This window comes from Poecilia latipinna, unplaced genomic scaffold, assembly GCF_001443285.1.
Source record: "Poecilia latipinna isolate Pla-1442-1.1 unplaced genomic scaffold, P_latipinna-1.0 Scaffold827, whole genome shotgun sequence".
In the NCBI taxonomy this organism is placed as follows: Eukaryota; Metazoa; Chordata; class Actinopteri; order Cyprinodontiformes; family Poeciliidae; genus Poecilia; species Poecilia latipinna.
Genome location: NW_015113443.1, coordinates 28,118 through 43,658, shown reverse-complemented (window position 1 = coordinate 43,658; position 15,541 = coordinate 28,118). Strand labels below are relative to the sequence as shown.

Below are 15,541 nucleotides of genomic sequence, written 5' to 3'. Positions count from 1 at the left end.
TAAGTTCTAGATCAGCATTCCTAATTGGATGATTTCTTTCAGATTTACTGTACCGTTAAAAACTGTAAACTTCTGTGTGTTTCGGGGGGATTTTATGTAGCAGACCGGTGGCTCCTAAAAACTTTGACCTAAAAAATCTTCTAGCTTAAACAGTTTTACAAGACTTTTTTAATACAATACATGCACAAATAATGGAATAAGGTTATTACTTCCAAACTGTGTGCTTTATTGACATCATATTCCATTAAAAATTGAATGTTCAAGTGAAGAACATATATTAAATCTTTTACTTATATGCAAGAGTAGAGATGCACCAATATGAATATTTGGGCCAATCTCGATATCTGATATTAATATCACTATTAAGGCAAATAACCAATATTTACCAGTATTGTAAATGTTATATATAACTACTCTTTCAACAACTTGACAAAAGCATTCACATCGCCGACTTCACTAATGGTTCTCTGCTTTAGTTAAACTACCCACAATCCTTTGCTGCTTCTCTATCACTTTCACACGTCAAACCTCCTCCCCTTCATAAATAAACAGCAGCAAGATGAAAATAAATATCGGTTGTTAATATTCTGCCAAGTTTATATTTATTGGGCCAATGCCAACATGTTAAACAATGACTAATACCGATACCAATATTAGTGCCAACATATTGTGCATCCTTATGTAAAAGTGTAACAACGTTTTACATTTTAAATACATATAGAAATTGTATATGTAGAAACCAATAAGCTAATTTGTTCCATGTTGTTTTTGTGGCATTAAACAAATTTTGCTGAACTCTTTTTTATGTTTTGGATCTTAAAGAATTTATAGATTTCATAAAAAATATTGTTCAGCAAGTAAAACATTTTTCGTTTTAAATTTAATAAATTTCATGGCCTGTGAGTAGTTTATATTTGCAAATTTAAGCAGAGCTATATTTGAAATGTGCAGGTCAAAGAATGGCCCAGTCAAAGTCCAGGCCTAAAACCAACTGAGAATGCTTTCCATCACATTTTCTCCATCAGGTTCGCCAGAGCGTGAGTGGTCCGATTCCGGCTCGGACTTGAGGCAGAGGAAGTTCCCCTCCCTCCTGCACGGGCGGCGCTCCGCCCCTGAGCTGCCCCTCCTGCCGCCGGCGACCCGCCGAGGCGACCAGCCCAGCCCCACCAAGCGAGACGAAGCGCTGCCGGCCAAGCGAAAGCCTCTGACGAAAGCCCGCCCCTCGCCTCGATCTCCGCGGAGATTCAGCTTCGACCTCTCCGCCGGCGTCGGGGGCTTCAGCGAGGACGAGGGCTGGAACCGGCGGCGCAGCGAACGGATCTTCCTCCACGACGCCAGTCAGATGTCCGTGTCGACGTCTTCCTCCACCAGCCAGAGCTCCTCGTCCTCCACCTCAGCTCCGCCTCTCACCCCGAAGCCGTCCTCCAAACCAAAAACCACTCCGGTGGTCCGAGAGGGAAAAGACGTGATAAAAGTACGTCAGTTGTTTCTCAACCGCTATGAATTGGTGCAGAAAAGCTTCTGTGGCTGTTTTTAGTCCAGTGGAATCAGTTCAATTTATGAACAAGATTTAATTTTCAGCATTTTCAGCTGGTGAAACTTTCACACTGCACTGTGTCAAACGAGTCAAACCGTTTGAAAATCCTCTTCAGCGCCTCGCCTCTAGTGGCGCTGAACCCAGAGCAGCTGAAGGAAGCTGCACAGAAACCTCTGAAGACACTGAGCGCAGCTTCCTTTTTCACAAAATGTAAACAAGAGGATGGAGTAGCATCAGATTTTAGCAGTTGAAGAGTTTCTCTTTTGTCTTTGGTGAAAGATCACGAGCCGTTTCTCCGTCCAGTGCTAGACTCGTTTGTTTAGGTTATTTTTACCCAGAATGCTCTGCACTGTAGTCACCATCCACATATTCATTCGAACCCCATCAGAGTTCACTTCAACTGAGACCCAGCTGTTCAGGCAGACCAGAGCTCACCTCTTTTGACCCACATCAGGGTTGGAGGCAAACTGTAATGCATGGCATTCTGGGTAAATACGACGCGTGTGTCCAGTGCCAGCGGGAGAAATGACTTGTAGTCTTTTTTTCAACGACAAAAGTGAAATCCTACTACCGCTAAAATCTGATGCTACTCCATTTTTGTTTCCATTTTGTGAAGAAGGAAGTTGCGCTTGTGTCTTCTTCAGAGGGTTTGGTGTTGTTTCCTTCAGGGAAACGGGTTTTTAAAGAGTTTGGATCGTTTGACCCAGTTCAGTGGGAAAGCAAACCGCAGCAGCTGAAAACGTAGCAAATGCTGCAACTTTGTTCCCTAGTTGAAGCGAGTTTACCGGACCGTCAGGTGTGAAAACACCTGGCTGAATAAAACAAGTCGTCTTCTCCTTCATCTTCCCCGTCTTTCCCCCCAGCCTCAAACTCTGCATCCGTTTCTCCTCTCTTGACATTTTTCTGAGTGAGCGTGTCGGAGTGCCAGCTGGGTTTCTCTGTGCTCCAGCTCTCTCCTGCTGTCTGCGTCGTGTTGTTGACGAGAGAGGACAACTGCAGGCGGTCTGGGAACTTTGCACCCTCAGTCTGCGTGTTAAGATGGAAATCTGTCCAGAAGACCCTAGCTGCTGTTTTTCTATTCAGACACATTCCTCATTTCTTTACGTTTCCTCTCTTCAAACAGAAAAAGAAGCAGAAGGATTCTTCTGTGCCGGTCAGCCCGTCCACTTTGTGCAGTCCGGTCTCTGATGGGCCAGCGCCTCTAAGCCCGGCGCATAAAAGCCAATCTAAAGGCAAAAACAAAGCAAGAGAGGTCAGTAAGGCGGGGGGGATTTGTTGCTACACTGCAAAAATATAAATCTTGCCAAATATTTTTTTGTCTAGTTTTTACTGCAAACATCTTAGTACACTTGAAATAAAACAAAACTAGCTCAGCAGTAGCGTTTCAGCAAGATGTAGGATATTTTTAAGTCAATACTTTTGTAATATTGATGAAAAATTGCTGGTTCCACTGGCAGTTTATTTCACTTCTTTTTTTTTTAATCAATCAGGAATTATTGATTTAAAACAAGCCCCTATTTCTTGGTGAAATGTTACTTATAAGCTTTTTCAAATGTGCTAAGATATTTACTCTGGAAACTGGGCCTGGTAAGACTTTCTGTTTTTACGGCGCATTCAGATCGTAATTTGTGCAGCAGAAAATGTTGCTGCAATTTGACGTGGGCTATTTTGTCCTGAGCTGAAACGGTTGCTTTTCTTCTTCACCTTGAGTGTATTGTCTGTGGGTTTTTCCGAATGCTAACGAATCACCGGGGTCTCCTCGCAGCCGTCCAGGGGCGCCGTGAGCCGGCTGATGGAGAGCATGGCGGCGGACGAAGACTTCGAGCCGAACCAGGACAGCAGCTTCAGCGAAGACGAGCTCCTCCCGCCACGAAAAAACAGCAGCGTCTCCGAGAGGTCGTCCACACCCGGTCAGCATCCGCGCAAACACACGCCGTCCGCTGCCGGAGCGAGAGGAGAAAAGCGCGCTAACGCTAACGGCTGCTTTGTTTTTGCCGTGTTCAGCTCCGGTGCAGTGCGTGTTGGATAAGGACTCCCTGGTGGACGGACTCAGAGTTCTGATCCCGATGGACGACCAGCTTCTCTACGCAGGACACGTCAACACAGTGCACTCCCCTGACATGTGAGTGCAGCTGAAGGCTCTGAACAGATGCACCTGGTGTATCTGTTGAACTCTTCTGGTCTTCATCCCGTTAAAGTCGCTGATTGCAGTATTTCTGTGGATATTTTGTGAAAGATTTTGGGTAGTCAACACTAAAAGTACAGATAAAAATCTCACCAGTGTTGTGTTTCACCTCCAAGTCAATAATTTCAACTTTCACAGCACATTCTCATTAGGTCTTGAATTTGACTTGACCATTCTAGATTATTATATTCCCACAGCATAATGCTGCCACTTCCATGTTTCACCACAGGGATGATGCGTTTAATTTGATGGACTCCATTAATTATCTGACTGCTCCAATAAACACTGGCGTTTATTTAAAGGCGCAGGAGTAAATGGGAGCTGAAAAAAGATGCACACCACACTTCAGATTTCTGTTTGTAAGAATCTCAAAACCGTTCAGTTTAAAATTATGCACAACTTTATGTTTGCCTGTCACTTAAAATGACAGTAAAATTCAGACTTTTTTTGGTTGTGACATAAAAACATGTGCAAGGTGAGTAAATATTTTTGCAATTTTAACTCGTATCAGGATTTTCCTTCCATTTAACTTTTTTTTTTTGATAACTTTAGATTCACTTCTTACGGTGGAAGCTGCTGCTTTTCACTGCTTTTCAGTCCAAGTTGAAGTAACAAGATGGCAGTCGAAACAAAAAACGACACCCTTCCGTAGCTGGTTCCCATCAGGGCAGTCAGAACCGAGATAAAGATTAAAAATCAGATTAAATAATTAAAATCCACAGCCACTGCACAGTTACCCCAACACCTCTGACCCCTTTCCTTCTTTTTTCCTCTCCTCCTGTCTGCAGATACAGCGTGGTGGTGGAGGGGGAGCGAGGCAACCGACCACACATCTACTGCTTGGAACAGCTGCTGCAGGAAGCTGTGAGTAAACCGCGGCTCTCTCTCATACGTCCGTCTGCTCCTCCACGCCGCTTCGAGGAGGTGGAGACGTGAAGAGTGTCGAACAAATGGGGAAAAATCTGTCGAAATCTCTCGCGTTTTCCAGATAATCGACGTAAAGCCTCCGTCCGTGCGCTACCTCCCAGAGGGCACCCGGATCGCCGCCTACTGGAGCCAGCAGTACCGTTGCCTTTACCCGGGAACCGTTGTCAACGGTGCGACCGCGGCGTTTCCTCTGCATGCATCAGTTGATGCTTCTTTATTAAACATGGCGGCAGCGATTCAGAAGATGATTTAACTTCTTTTTTTTTATCACCACTCCTCCCAAACAGGAAGCTCAGACATAGACGAGAACGACGATCTGATCACAGTTGAGTTTGACGACGGCGACACAGGACGCATCCCGCTCTCCCACATCAGGCTGCTGCCGCCGGACTACAAGATCCACTGTGAGCAAACACACAAAGCAGGTTCTTCCTCATCAAGGAAACCAACAGCAGGAATCACAAATGTGCTCCATAAGCTCAAACAAACTTGTCTCTCACAGCATTTTTTTTATTTATTTTACCTTCATTTCCCAGTAGATAACACTCAATACCCAGATATTCAAATGCAACTCTGATCTTTCTGCTTGTGTCTGCATGTGCGTTTTTCTCAAAGCCGTACCTGCCTGAGATTTTTAAATAAATAAAATGAGTTCACAGGATAATACTGAAACATTTGGGTTCATCTCTGTTGTTGGTTTCTGCACATCAGAGGCTGAATTACTGTCTTACATTTTCAAAGCAACGTGCTTCCAGCAGGTTTTCATGATGGAACAAAATTTCCCAAAACAGCCAAACGTATCGATTCAGTCAGGAGTTTGTAGATTGAAACACGAGCTGCTCACTGCAAAAACACAAAATATTACAAAGACATTTTTCCCAATGTGTAAGTGAAATAATGTCAGTGGAGCTAGTACTTTTTCATCATTATTAAGGAACCATTTACTTAAATCAATCTCCTATTTCTTGCTGAAAAGCCATTTTTAAGTTAGGTGTGCTTACATATTTGCACTAGAAACCAGACCAAAAATAGTTGATATGATTTTTTTTTTTTTTTGTTTCTTCTTGCAAACAATTAAAGTTTCTGTTCAAATATAAGGAGGGCACAGTTTGCGTTTTTGGAGTCAGAAGGAGAAATGGTTTTATTTTTGTTGTTTCTCAGGCGCAGAGCCGTCCCCTGCGCTGCTCGTGTCCGGCCCGTCCAGGAGGAGAGTGCGCAAATGCAGCAAGGAGGCGGGAGCAAAGCCAGAGGAGACCACACCCAGGATCAAAGGGAAACCGGGTCGCAAGCCAAAACCCAAACCAGGTAAAACCTGCTCTGTGACGTCACATGTAGCTTAGACAGCAAGGCCACCAGGGGAGTAAATGGTCTCTACAAAACGACGTTTAGCGTTAGCATTTCTCATGAATGTTAACATGAGGGAGGAGAAGGCGAGCCTAAAAACACTGATGTTTGACTTGAATGTTTTCAGCTTGATTGGCCTTTACTGGTGTTTCCATGGAGATTTGGTTGGTGGACACACCAGGCCACACTGACAACACTCTTCAGTGTGGATGTTGTTACTGATTGAAGAAAACCAGTGAGGCGTTTAAAAGAAAAAAGAAGTTGGAGGAAACGCATAGAAATGTTGTTTTGGGGGTTTATAACACACTAAAGCAGATTTTAAGTGTCAATTCAATCTTTTTCTTTTAAAATCCCCTTTTTCTTACTCAAAGTGTGACATTGCGTCTTCATCACTCAGCGGGATTGACGGAGAAAAACCCAGAATGTTTTGATATTGAGAAAAAACTGAATCAGCTAAAATGATTCGTTTGTGAAATCGGTCACAAAGCTCTGGCTTGTGCAGTGCTTGCACATTTTTTCTCCATTACATTGCTCTTAAATAATCCCCAAACTCCATATCAAATGTTAGTGCAGTGAAACAATTCAAAAAAGTGAAGAAGAGACGTCGTATATCTGCATTAACCCTTTCATGTACAGTGGACAACTGTCTAAAGGTCATTTTCTTCTGCTTCTTGTGGATTTTTATGTTATAAATGCACACAGACAACTGAAGTGGACACTAATGCAAGAAATTATTTTTGTTAAATCCAATATGGCCGACAGACAAAAAAGCATGCCAACCGACCGGTCCCTCCTTTCACTGTAGACGACTCTTGCAGGTAAAAAATATTGTGACATCAGATAATCCCTAAAGAACAAAACTACTGATGTATTTTTCAAATAACAACTTTGTATTTGGAGAAAATTACAATTGATCACCTAAAATAAAATGAAAAAATATTTTCTTTTACAAATTTTTTTCCCTACCTTTTTTTTATGCCTTAAGAAAATCAAAAATAATTTGGAAAACAAAATCCTGTCACATAGGATCATAATTCATGCATGAAAGGGTTAATATATCTGTATTGATCCTCAGAGTAAAACTGGGCCAGAATTAACAATCGATGTCCAGCCATCTGTTCACACACTGAAGTCGGTAGAGGAACTCCATGAAACAAGAACCAGACATGTTATTTTGGATTCTGGACCACCCACTGGAGTGCCTTATTTACCCATTCACAACTCTGTTATTTTGTATATAGAAAACAAAACAATAGAAAACTCTGACTGTCCGTTTGAGCCATTTGTCGCGAGCTGGAGCCAATGTGACTTGTGAGTGTCAGACGTCCCATATTTTAGCCCGTCTGTCTGTCGCCTTTGATTTCACTTTACTCTTGCTTTGTTGTCGTGTGAGGCTCAAAGTCTAAACCAGGAGCTGTAATCTGTGACACATTGCTTGTACAAATTTGCTGACCCTGGCTGTTATTTGGCCGGGTAAGCACTTCTGCAATGTAATGTTTTCATTTCAGAGATGGTTTCTTGCTGATTTGTCCTCCCTGAACTGTTGAGGAAAGAAAAAAAACAAAAACTCATGATGCCACAGAATGAAAATGTCAGCACATCCAACAGACAGCGCCGTTCAGCCTTTTTCACATTTTAACACATCACAACCACAAATTGCTATGTTATCTCTATGTATTTATGGATTAGAGCAACAAGGATGAGCTCGTAATAGCGAAGCGGCACGGGGGAAAAAAATGATACGGCCTACATGCAAAACACAATCTGCTGTTTAAAACTTACACTGCTCACAAAATCCTTCCAAGAGTTGCAAATGGCTGCACTTTGGACACCCCTGTTCTACAAAGCATTGGCACAGAGGGACTAAATGCAAAGGGATATCACAATATTACAGATTTGTACTTGTAAGTTAATTTTAAAAACTTGCTACGTTTTCCTTCCACTTCAGAAATATGCATTATAACATGCAGATATATCTGTAGGACACTATAAAATATGACATCGTATTAGGGCCAGGCTAAGAAAAGAAAAATGAAATCATGGGAATAAAGTCATTAGGAGGAAAAAAGTCATAATGCAAGACAAAAGTTGTACAAGTCATATGATGAGAATAAAGTCAGTCATCACAATGGTACAAGGAAAAGTCGCAATAATATGAGAAGTCGTAATATTGCAAGGAAAAATTTATACGAGAATTAAGTCCTAATATTACGAGAAAAGTTGATAAAAAATTAAGGTCATCATATTATGAGAATTAAATCATTCAATCATAAAGTACGAGAAAAAAAAACGGACTACCCGAAAAGTCATAATAATACGAGAAAAATGTATGACAGTGCAATCAAAAAATGAGAATAAAGTTTTAATAGAATGAAGAAGTAATTCTAAGACTAAAATGAGGAACGTTGAGCATCTTGTGAAGTTTCACTTTGGTATCAGTTACAAATTGGACATACTTTATCTTTTAACAATCAAATGATCAGTTCCTGTAATTTTACAACTTTCTTCTGGTATTTTTGTGTTTTTATCCTGATGATATTATAACTTTAGCTCTAGTAACTTAAAAAAAAGTCATAAAAATCAGTGTTTGGCTGTCAGAAAAAGAAAATCAAAAATCCCCCTTTTCTTTCCACTTCTCAGACGCCTCTATAAATCAAGACGGTCGGGAGAAAGCCGACCCTCTCCCCTCCTCCGCCCAGTCCACCGAGAGACCTCCAGCTCCAGCAAAACCGGCCCAGGACAGAACCTCCTCTGTCCAGAAACCTGCTCAGGAAAAGCCCCGCCCTGCATCCCGACCCACCATGGCCACGCCAGCCAAACCCGACCGGAAAAACTCTGGTGCTTCCTCGGCGAGCAGCCCCACTCTCCCCAGTCCGGTGCCCCGGAAGAGTGGCTCGGCCCAGTCTCCCGTCTCCAAGCCGACCCGGGTCCTCCCCTCTTCTCTCTATCCCTCCACGTATGGGAAGGTTCTGACGGTGGATCTGTACAGCGAGCCCAACTTGACCTCTTACACCAACCAGCGGCGAGACAGAGAGAGCAGCAGCTCCGTCAGCCCCACCACCAGCCGGCCGAGGCATTCCATCACCGTTTCCTCCTCTGCACCCAAACCCGCCGCTACGTCCACGCCCAGACCCGCCTCCGTCTCCTCGTCCAAAATGAAATCGGACCATCAGAGCAGATCCGGCCTCGGCTCTGGTCTGATCCCCAGCCCCATCTCCAGGCTGCCGACCAGCAAACCCAGTTCGTCGCTGACCCCCAGACCGTCGTCAGCGTCACTGACGCCAGCTGGCACGCCCAAACCCAAGCTGAAGATCCCATCATCTTCAGACCAGATTTCCTCCAGAGCCATGTCCAGGCCCAAGCCCGTCTCCGGACAGAGGAAGTCCTTGTCCGCAGAGCCCCTCGTCAAGCTGGACCACGAAGGCGTCACTTCCCCGAAAACCAAAAAGACCAAGGCTTTGATGTTGTTAGAGGGCCGCGACATCAGTCGAGACCACCCCCCTATCGCCACTTCCTCGGCCAACCAGAAGCTACTGAAGGCGAAGATGAGAGGCCCAGAGAGGGCGACCAGTCTGCCTGAGAAGGAGTCTGCCTACAAGACCTCCATCCTGGCCAAGGACCAGCTGGAGAGTCGGGGGAGTGGAGGCAGAGGACAGGAGGTGAACACTAGAGACGAGAAGGCCAAAAAAGAGGAACGAAAGGAGCTGGAGAAGAGGGAGGAGAGGAAGATGAAGGAGGAGTCTCAGAGTAGCAGCAGCTCCGAGTCAGAGGAAGAAGGCCAAAACGGGAAGGTGAAGAAGAAGAAGAAGAAATGCACCTCTAGCTGCTCGTCCTCTTCTTCGTCCTGTTCTGGCTCCTCGTCATCCTCGTCTTCTTCGTCGTCCTCGTCATCCTCGTCGTCGACTGATGACTCGTCCTGCAGCTCAGATGAGGAGAGGACCCATACGCCGCCGCCTGGACCCCTCCAGAAAACTCCTACACAGGACAAACCTAAAGACAACATCAAAGAGGAGGAGGAGGAGACGAAAGAAGAGGTGGAAATCAAAATGGAGGAGGAAGAGTTATCTCCTCACTCAGACTCTCCCTCCCCATCAAGTCCTCCAGCCGCTCCGGCTCCCAGTAAACCGACAAAGCCCGCCACGGGGAAGGGCTCTGGACAGAGGGGCCGTCCGCCAAAACCGAAGCCGAGCGGGGGAGAGGGGAAGGCGGGGAGGCCCAAGAGGAGAGAGGGGGTCCACCTGCCCACGACCAAGGAGCTGGCCAAACGTCAGAGGCTGCCCAGTGTGGAGAACAGACCCAAGATCTCTGCCTTCCTCCCAGCCAGACAGCTCTGGAAGTGGTTCGGGAAACCCACTCAGGTGAGAAGGACTAAACTTCGAGAAACAATGAAAAAAAAAAAAAAAAAAACAACCCAAAATCACATCTTTTCCGATCTGCTGTCGTCCTCCAGAGACGCGGCATGAAGGGGAAAGCCAAGAAGCTCTTCTACAAGGCCATCATGCGTGGCCGAGAGATGATCCGCATCGGGGACTGTGCCGTGTTCCTGTCCGCCGGCCGGCCCAACTTGCCCTTCATCGGCCGCATCCAGAGCATGTGGGAGTCCTGGGGCAGCAACATGGTGGTCCGGGTCAACTGGTTCTACCATCCAGAGGAGACGAACCCTGGCAAGAAACTCACCGATAAGAAGGTCCGACCTTATGAGAAGAAGTTGTATTTTGTTCCATGGCACCATTCAAACCAGTGGTGTTACTGGTCAGATTTATTGAGATGGGCTTCGTTTTTTAAAGTGTCTGACTTTGTTTTCATCGTAGAACTGGGATCAGATGTGCGGTCAGTCTTTACCAGCGGCTCTGCACTCTTCCATCCAGAGGAAAGACTTCATGGAGGTGAGAGGAAAACAAATCCAAATATCTCTAGCTGCTTTATCCCACATACAATTATTGTTGAAGAAGGCAAAGGAGGAACTAAACGTGTGACAGATACTCAACAGAACAGAGGTCGAAATGCTAAGGCTGGAGCTAATGTGACCCTCGAACAAGAAATTAGACCAAGTTGAGAGAATCTGCAGTATTTTGTTGCAACGTGTACAAACAGGAAGTTTAACAAGTCCAGTCATTAAAACCAGTATGATCTACTACAGTATGATGATAGCCTCCTAGTTAATTGACTCGCCAGTCCTGCTAGGCTAATGCTAGCTTGTTTGCTGTCTGTTTTGATGAGAATTGCGATTAATTTGGCTGACGGCATATATCAATACGAGTCCCATAAGTTGTGTATCGACAAAATGTATGCAAAATGTAACTTCTAGCGTTTTGTAACATTGAACATCATAAACATTAATCACTAGTGTTTCCTCTGCTCTCTGAGCATTTCTCCCACGGGAGACGTGGATATGTGAGCTCACTGACAACACAGAGACAAACAGGAAGCAGCAGCAGCAGCAGCCAGTACAGTCTTTCTTTCACTGTAATCATTATTGTGAAGGGTGAAAAACGGATCTGTTGTGAGACGTGCGTTTTGAGATAGTTCATGATTGTTGAACGTTGCTTGCTCCAACGACATGAAGGTGATTTAAAACCAGAGAGTGGACCAAGAAACTGCTAACAGAAGAAGAGTTCAATAAAAAGGTATTTAAATGCTGTGATTGACTCACAGTTAGGTTCAGATCAAGACAAATAATCAACTGGTTGTAAATTTAAATATTCTATAAAGTTTGTACTCCTCTGTGTTCGTTGGCGAAATGTATCTATACTCAGCAAACTTGCTTTTGATTGGCTGAATATCTATTTCATCCCAGCATTCACCACCCATCACTGCTTCTCTTTAGAGATTGGTTTAGGTTTGGCTCTTCATGTTTTCCATTTGTTCAGCGCTGTTATTTCTTTTTTCCTTTAGTCTTCAGTCCTGATTCTTTGACATTTTCCTTCACCAACCTCTACGTTTTGTTTGTAGTTGTCCTGAAGGCCAGACTCATCTGACTGTGTTCTACCTCTGCCTTCAAACAGCTTTGTAATCGTTTTCATTGTTTGAGTTGGCAGCTTTCTTGTCAGGACTGTTTCCCGTCTATCAGCCAACAACAGCATCAGTACACTAAGGGAAAAAAAATTGATTTTTTTTTTTTTCAAATGATCAATTGAAAAAAAAATTTATACAGAAAAGTTAATTTGTTAGGATTAATTGTTTTATTTTTTTGGTGGGTGATTATAGTGCTGCAATAACAAAGGCTTTTGGAAAATCTTTCCTATTGCCTGCCCTCCTCTGCACGAGGCTAATGCCTAAATGCCAAATGTTTTACAGTAGCATGGAAATCGCTCCTCATTAAAACCCGTGTCTGTGTCGCAGCGCGCCCTGTACCAGTCGTCTCACAGCGACGAGAACGACGTGCAGACCATCAGCCACAAGTGTTTGGTGGTGAGCGTGGAGGAGTACGAGCAGATGATCCACACTCGCCGCTACGCTGACAGCGAGGACCTTTACTACCTGGCCGGCACCTACGAACCCACAACCGGAATGATCTTCAACACGGACGGCGTTCCGGTCATCTGCTAGACGAGCTACTGAAAACCAAATCACGACGCGACCTCATGGGGGGTTCGGCCCAATCTGCGGTCTGATCACTGATGTTAATGTTTTTTTTTTGTTTGTTTTGTTTTGTTTTTTCTGAATTGGAATCGTGACTCCATGAACTGAACCGCTCCCATACCATGATACACGTCAAAAAAAAAAAAAAAAAAGGGAGACTGTCGAGGACAGCTCTGACTACGGAGATGGGAAACACTACAGACAGTATTAAAATAAAAAAAAATGTTAAAAAAATAAAAAAAATGGACCGGTCTCCTGAAGCATTTGCACACACAGATGTGGTTATCCCACTCTGTTCATGGGGGACAAAGGCATGCTTACTTCCTATTGCGTGTAAATATCTCCCCTGCAGAAACAGACACATACTGTATGTATGCTCACAACGTGCACAAACACAATGTAAATACTTCCCCTCATGTAAGAGACGCAGGTATCTAGAGGAAAATCTAGGTGTTTTATTTTCGTGTGATAGATTTATGTCAGAGTACTTTTTTTCTGAAGAGGTAAACAGTAAAGAAGCTTTAACGAACTGTGAATGATGAAACAGGAGGGGGGCACATGCCTGTTCGCCCTGTGTGGGTGGTGGGGTAAAGCTGGTGTGATGTTGTGATTATGACGTTCCCGTGGTGATGTTACAGTCCTGTTACAGTCATATAAATGTGTGTATAGAACAGCAGGAGCAACAGACGCAAAGAAAGAAATGCACAGAGAGATGAGAGGTAGACTCCTACCGTCGCAATCCAACAGAAAGCACTTAGAAACACTTAAAAGTCTCGTTTCCTGATATTTATCCCCCCCGCAAATCCCTCGCCGTCCTCCTGACAATCGGAACTCAGGGCGAAGCATCCCTGCGCTGTTGAAATTTGACTCCCTCGTTAACTCAGGCTAAGGAGAGGAAGAGATGCGTCTTTGAAAGCCCTTCTCTTTTTTTTTTTTTTTTTGGGAGTTCTCAGTACTAATCCACACTGAAACACACTATGAAAGGAAACCAGCTGCAGTCTGAGGATCTTCTGTCACATTTGCCCGTTTTACGCCCACATTCAGCATCGCGTTTCTGCACTGCTGTAAATGAGTAGGCATGGGTCGGTATCAGATTCTCCTTGTTTAACCTTGGGCAGATAAAAAAAAACAAGGTTTCACTTTATTTAGCCCCAAAATGTAAGCAAAAAAAAAAAAAATTGTAAAACACAATATAACCGATTTTATTTAGAGCAGAAAAAAGCATTTATTCCAGCTGTTTCTAAAATAATATAACTTGAGTGAAGTCGGTCCCCCCCATCCACTTCAAATCAGACAAAATTGGTGTCAATAGTATAATATATGAACTTATAATTTTCTGTAACATTTATTACTTTAATTTTAATACTAACCCAAAATATAGAATGAGCAATCTCTGAATTTTTTGCTTTTTAATTATTATTGTATGCCATTTAGTTATTTGAGTAACACAAGTTTATGAAACCGATGTTAGCTGGTTAATAAGTCGGACCGTTTGGGTCGCTAGCCTACAATCTGCTGCTTTACAGCGGCAGCTTGCCAAATATAGCATGACTTACAATCCAAACTTCCTGTAAGTTTCTTCTCAGCCCTTGAAAGTTTTTCTTTTCTTATATTTTTCACCACAAGAGAGAGAAATGTCATATTCAATAAAGTTTTAACTCCATCATTACACGACACTTTTTAACAGATAAATTAGACTTGTGTTTTCAAACCAAACCAATGAAAAGCATTTTAATACAGAAATGTGAGTAATGAAAAGTATTTTTTATGCCCTCTTAACCCTAGTGCGTGCGAGGACTGAGGCAAACGTAGAGGACTGAGTTATACGTGTGTGGGGTCGGTTGGACCCCATTTCTGGACACAAGAGTTAAAGGTTATTTTCAAAATGTAGTTTTAACCTAAAAAAACGAGCCTCATATTCTAATTTATTGAATCATGTGTACCTGAATCTCAGCTCATTTTATTTCTCTTTGCAAATTATTCAAAATGTTTGTTAGGATAATGAACTGAAGTGAAATCACATTTAAATCTAAATGTTTGCAAACATTTGATGCAAACCCCCCCAAAAATTAAATGTAACATTTTGTATTTTAACATGAAAATCTAAAAATGTTGCCATTTTTAAAAATTTCTTATTCATCATAAAATGACACAAACCAACATGGCCTCCCGGGTTCTGGTAACTGGCCGATGCCTACAAGATGCGTGTGAATGGAGGCTGTGACGAAGTATTATTTTCCAGGAAAAAGGGATGACCTCCTGATCCCAATCTGTGTGTGGGAACATTGGCATCAGGAATCCCAGTCAGAGAGAATATTTTTCTTTAATGGTTATAAACACTGCAGTCAGTCCAAGATTCATCAAGGTCATGGCGCTGATTTTCACCGTGCAGCTGTCGAAACTGATTCGATCAGCGTAATTCAATTTTAAACACTCATTTTCCACAGCCAGGCTTCCTTCATTCCCTTATTTTGTCTGCAACCTTCAAATGTCCTATGTTTAGTGTTTTCTTTCTTGCTTTCTTTCTCTTCCTTTCCTTTTTTTTTAACGATTCAGCTTCTGCTGTTTTGTGGGAAAGTTCCTTCGCCATTTCTAATCGCACGCTTCCCTCCAAACAATCACCGTTTCCACATGAGTGCACTTTGAATAAGGAGACTCTGAGTCTTGTATTGTGTCTTCCTCGAGTATTTACTCCCACCGGTCACCCCTCTCTTTACCCAGGTAAACTGAACAGGTGCAGCCACATCCATCATAACACGTTCTAGTTGCTGGTTCTTTTAGCTGCCTGTGTTTTATTTTTCTATGTGCCTCATTAAATTGTGGGGTTTTTTTCCCTCCTGTTTTTTTTTTTTGTTTTTTTTTTTCAGTAAGACTGTTGAATGTCATGCTCAGGATCGTGAGTGCTACAGTTGTGGTCAAAAGTTTACATACACTTGTAAAAAATCATAATGTTATGGCTGTCTTGA

The 15,541-nt window shown here is 43.3% G+C and overlaps 1 protein-coding gene across 5 annotated transcripts in view; it reads left to right on the top strand.

The window, feature by feature from the left end:
- The window catches only part of tnrc18 (trinucleotide repeat containing 18), a 62,590-nt gene extending 48,837 nt beyond the window's left edge, over positions 1-13,753 (top strand). For all 5 annotated transcript variants that reach the window (XM_015047447.1, XM_015047444.1, XM_015047449.1 and 2 more), the window contains 12 exons: positions 1,026-1,474; positions 2,661-2,789; positions 3,303-3,447; positions 3,542-3,659; positions 4,511-4,586; positions 4,711-4,819; positions 4,937-5,053; positions 5,811-5,954; positions 8,634-10,351; positions 10,444-10,680; positions 10,805-10,879; positions 12,336-13,753. In XM_015047447.1, the coding sequence (XP_014902933.1) occupies positions 1,026-1,474; positions 2,661-2,789; positions 3,303-3,447; positions 3,542-3,659; positions 4,511-4,586; positions 4,711-4,819; positions 4,937-5,053; positions 5,811-5,954; positions 8,634-10,351; positions 10,444-10,680; positions 10,805-10,879; positions 12,336-12,542 (3,524 nt within the window). In that variant the 3' untranslated portion in view covers positions 12,543-13,753. The remainder of the gene's footprint in view (positions 1-1,025; positions 1,475-2,660; positions 2,790-3,302; positions 3,448-3,541; positions 3,660-4,510; positions 4,587-4,710; positions 4,820-4,936; positions 5,054-5,810; positions 5,955-8,633; positions 10,352-10,443; positions 10,681-10,804; positions 10,880-12,335) is intronic.
- The last annotated feature ends 1,788 nt before the right edge of the window (positions 13,754-15,541 follow it).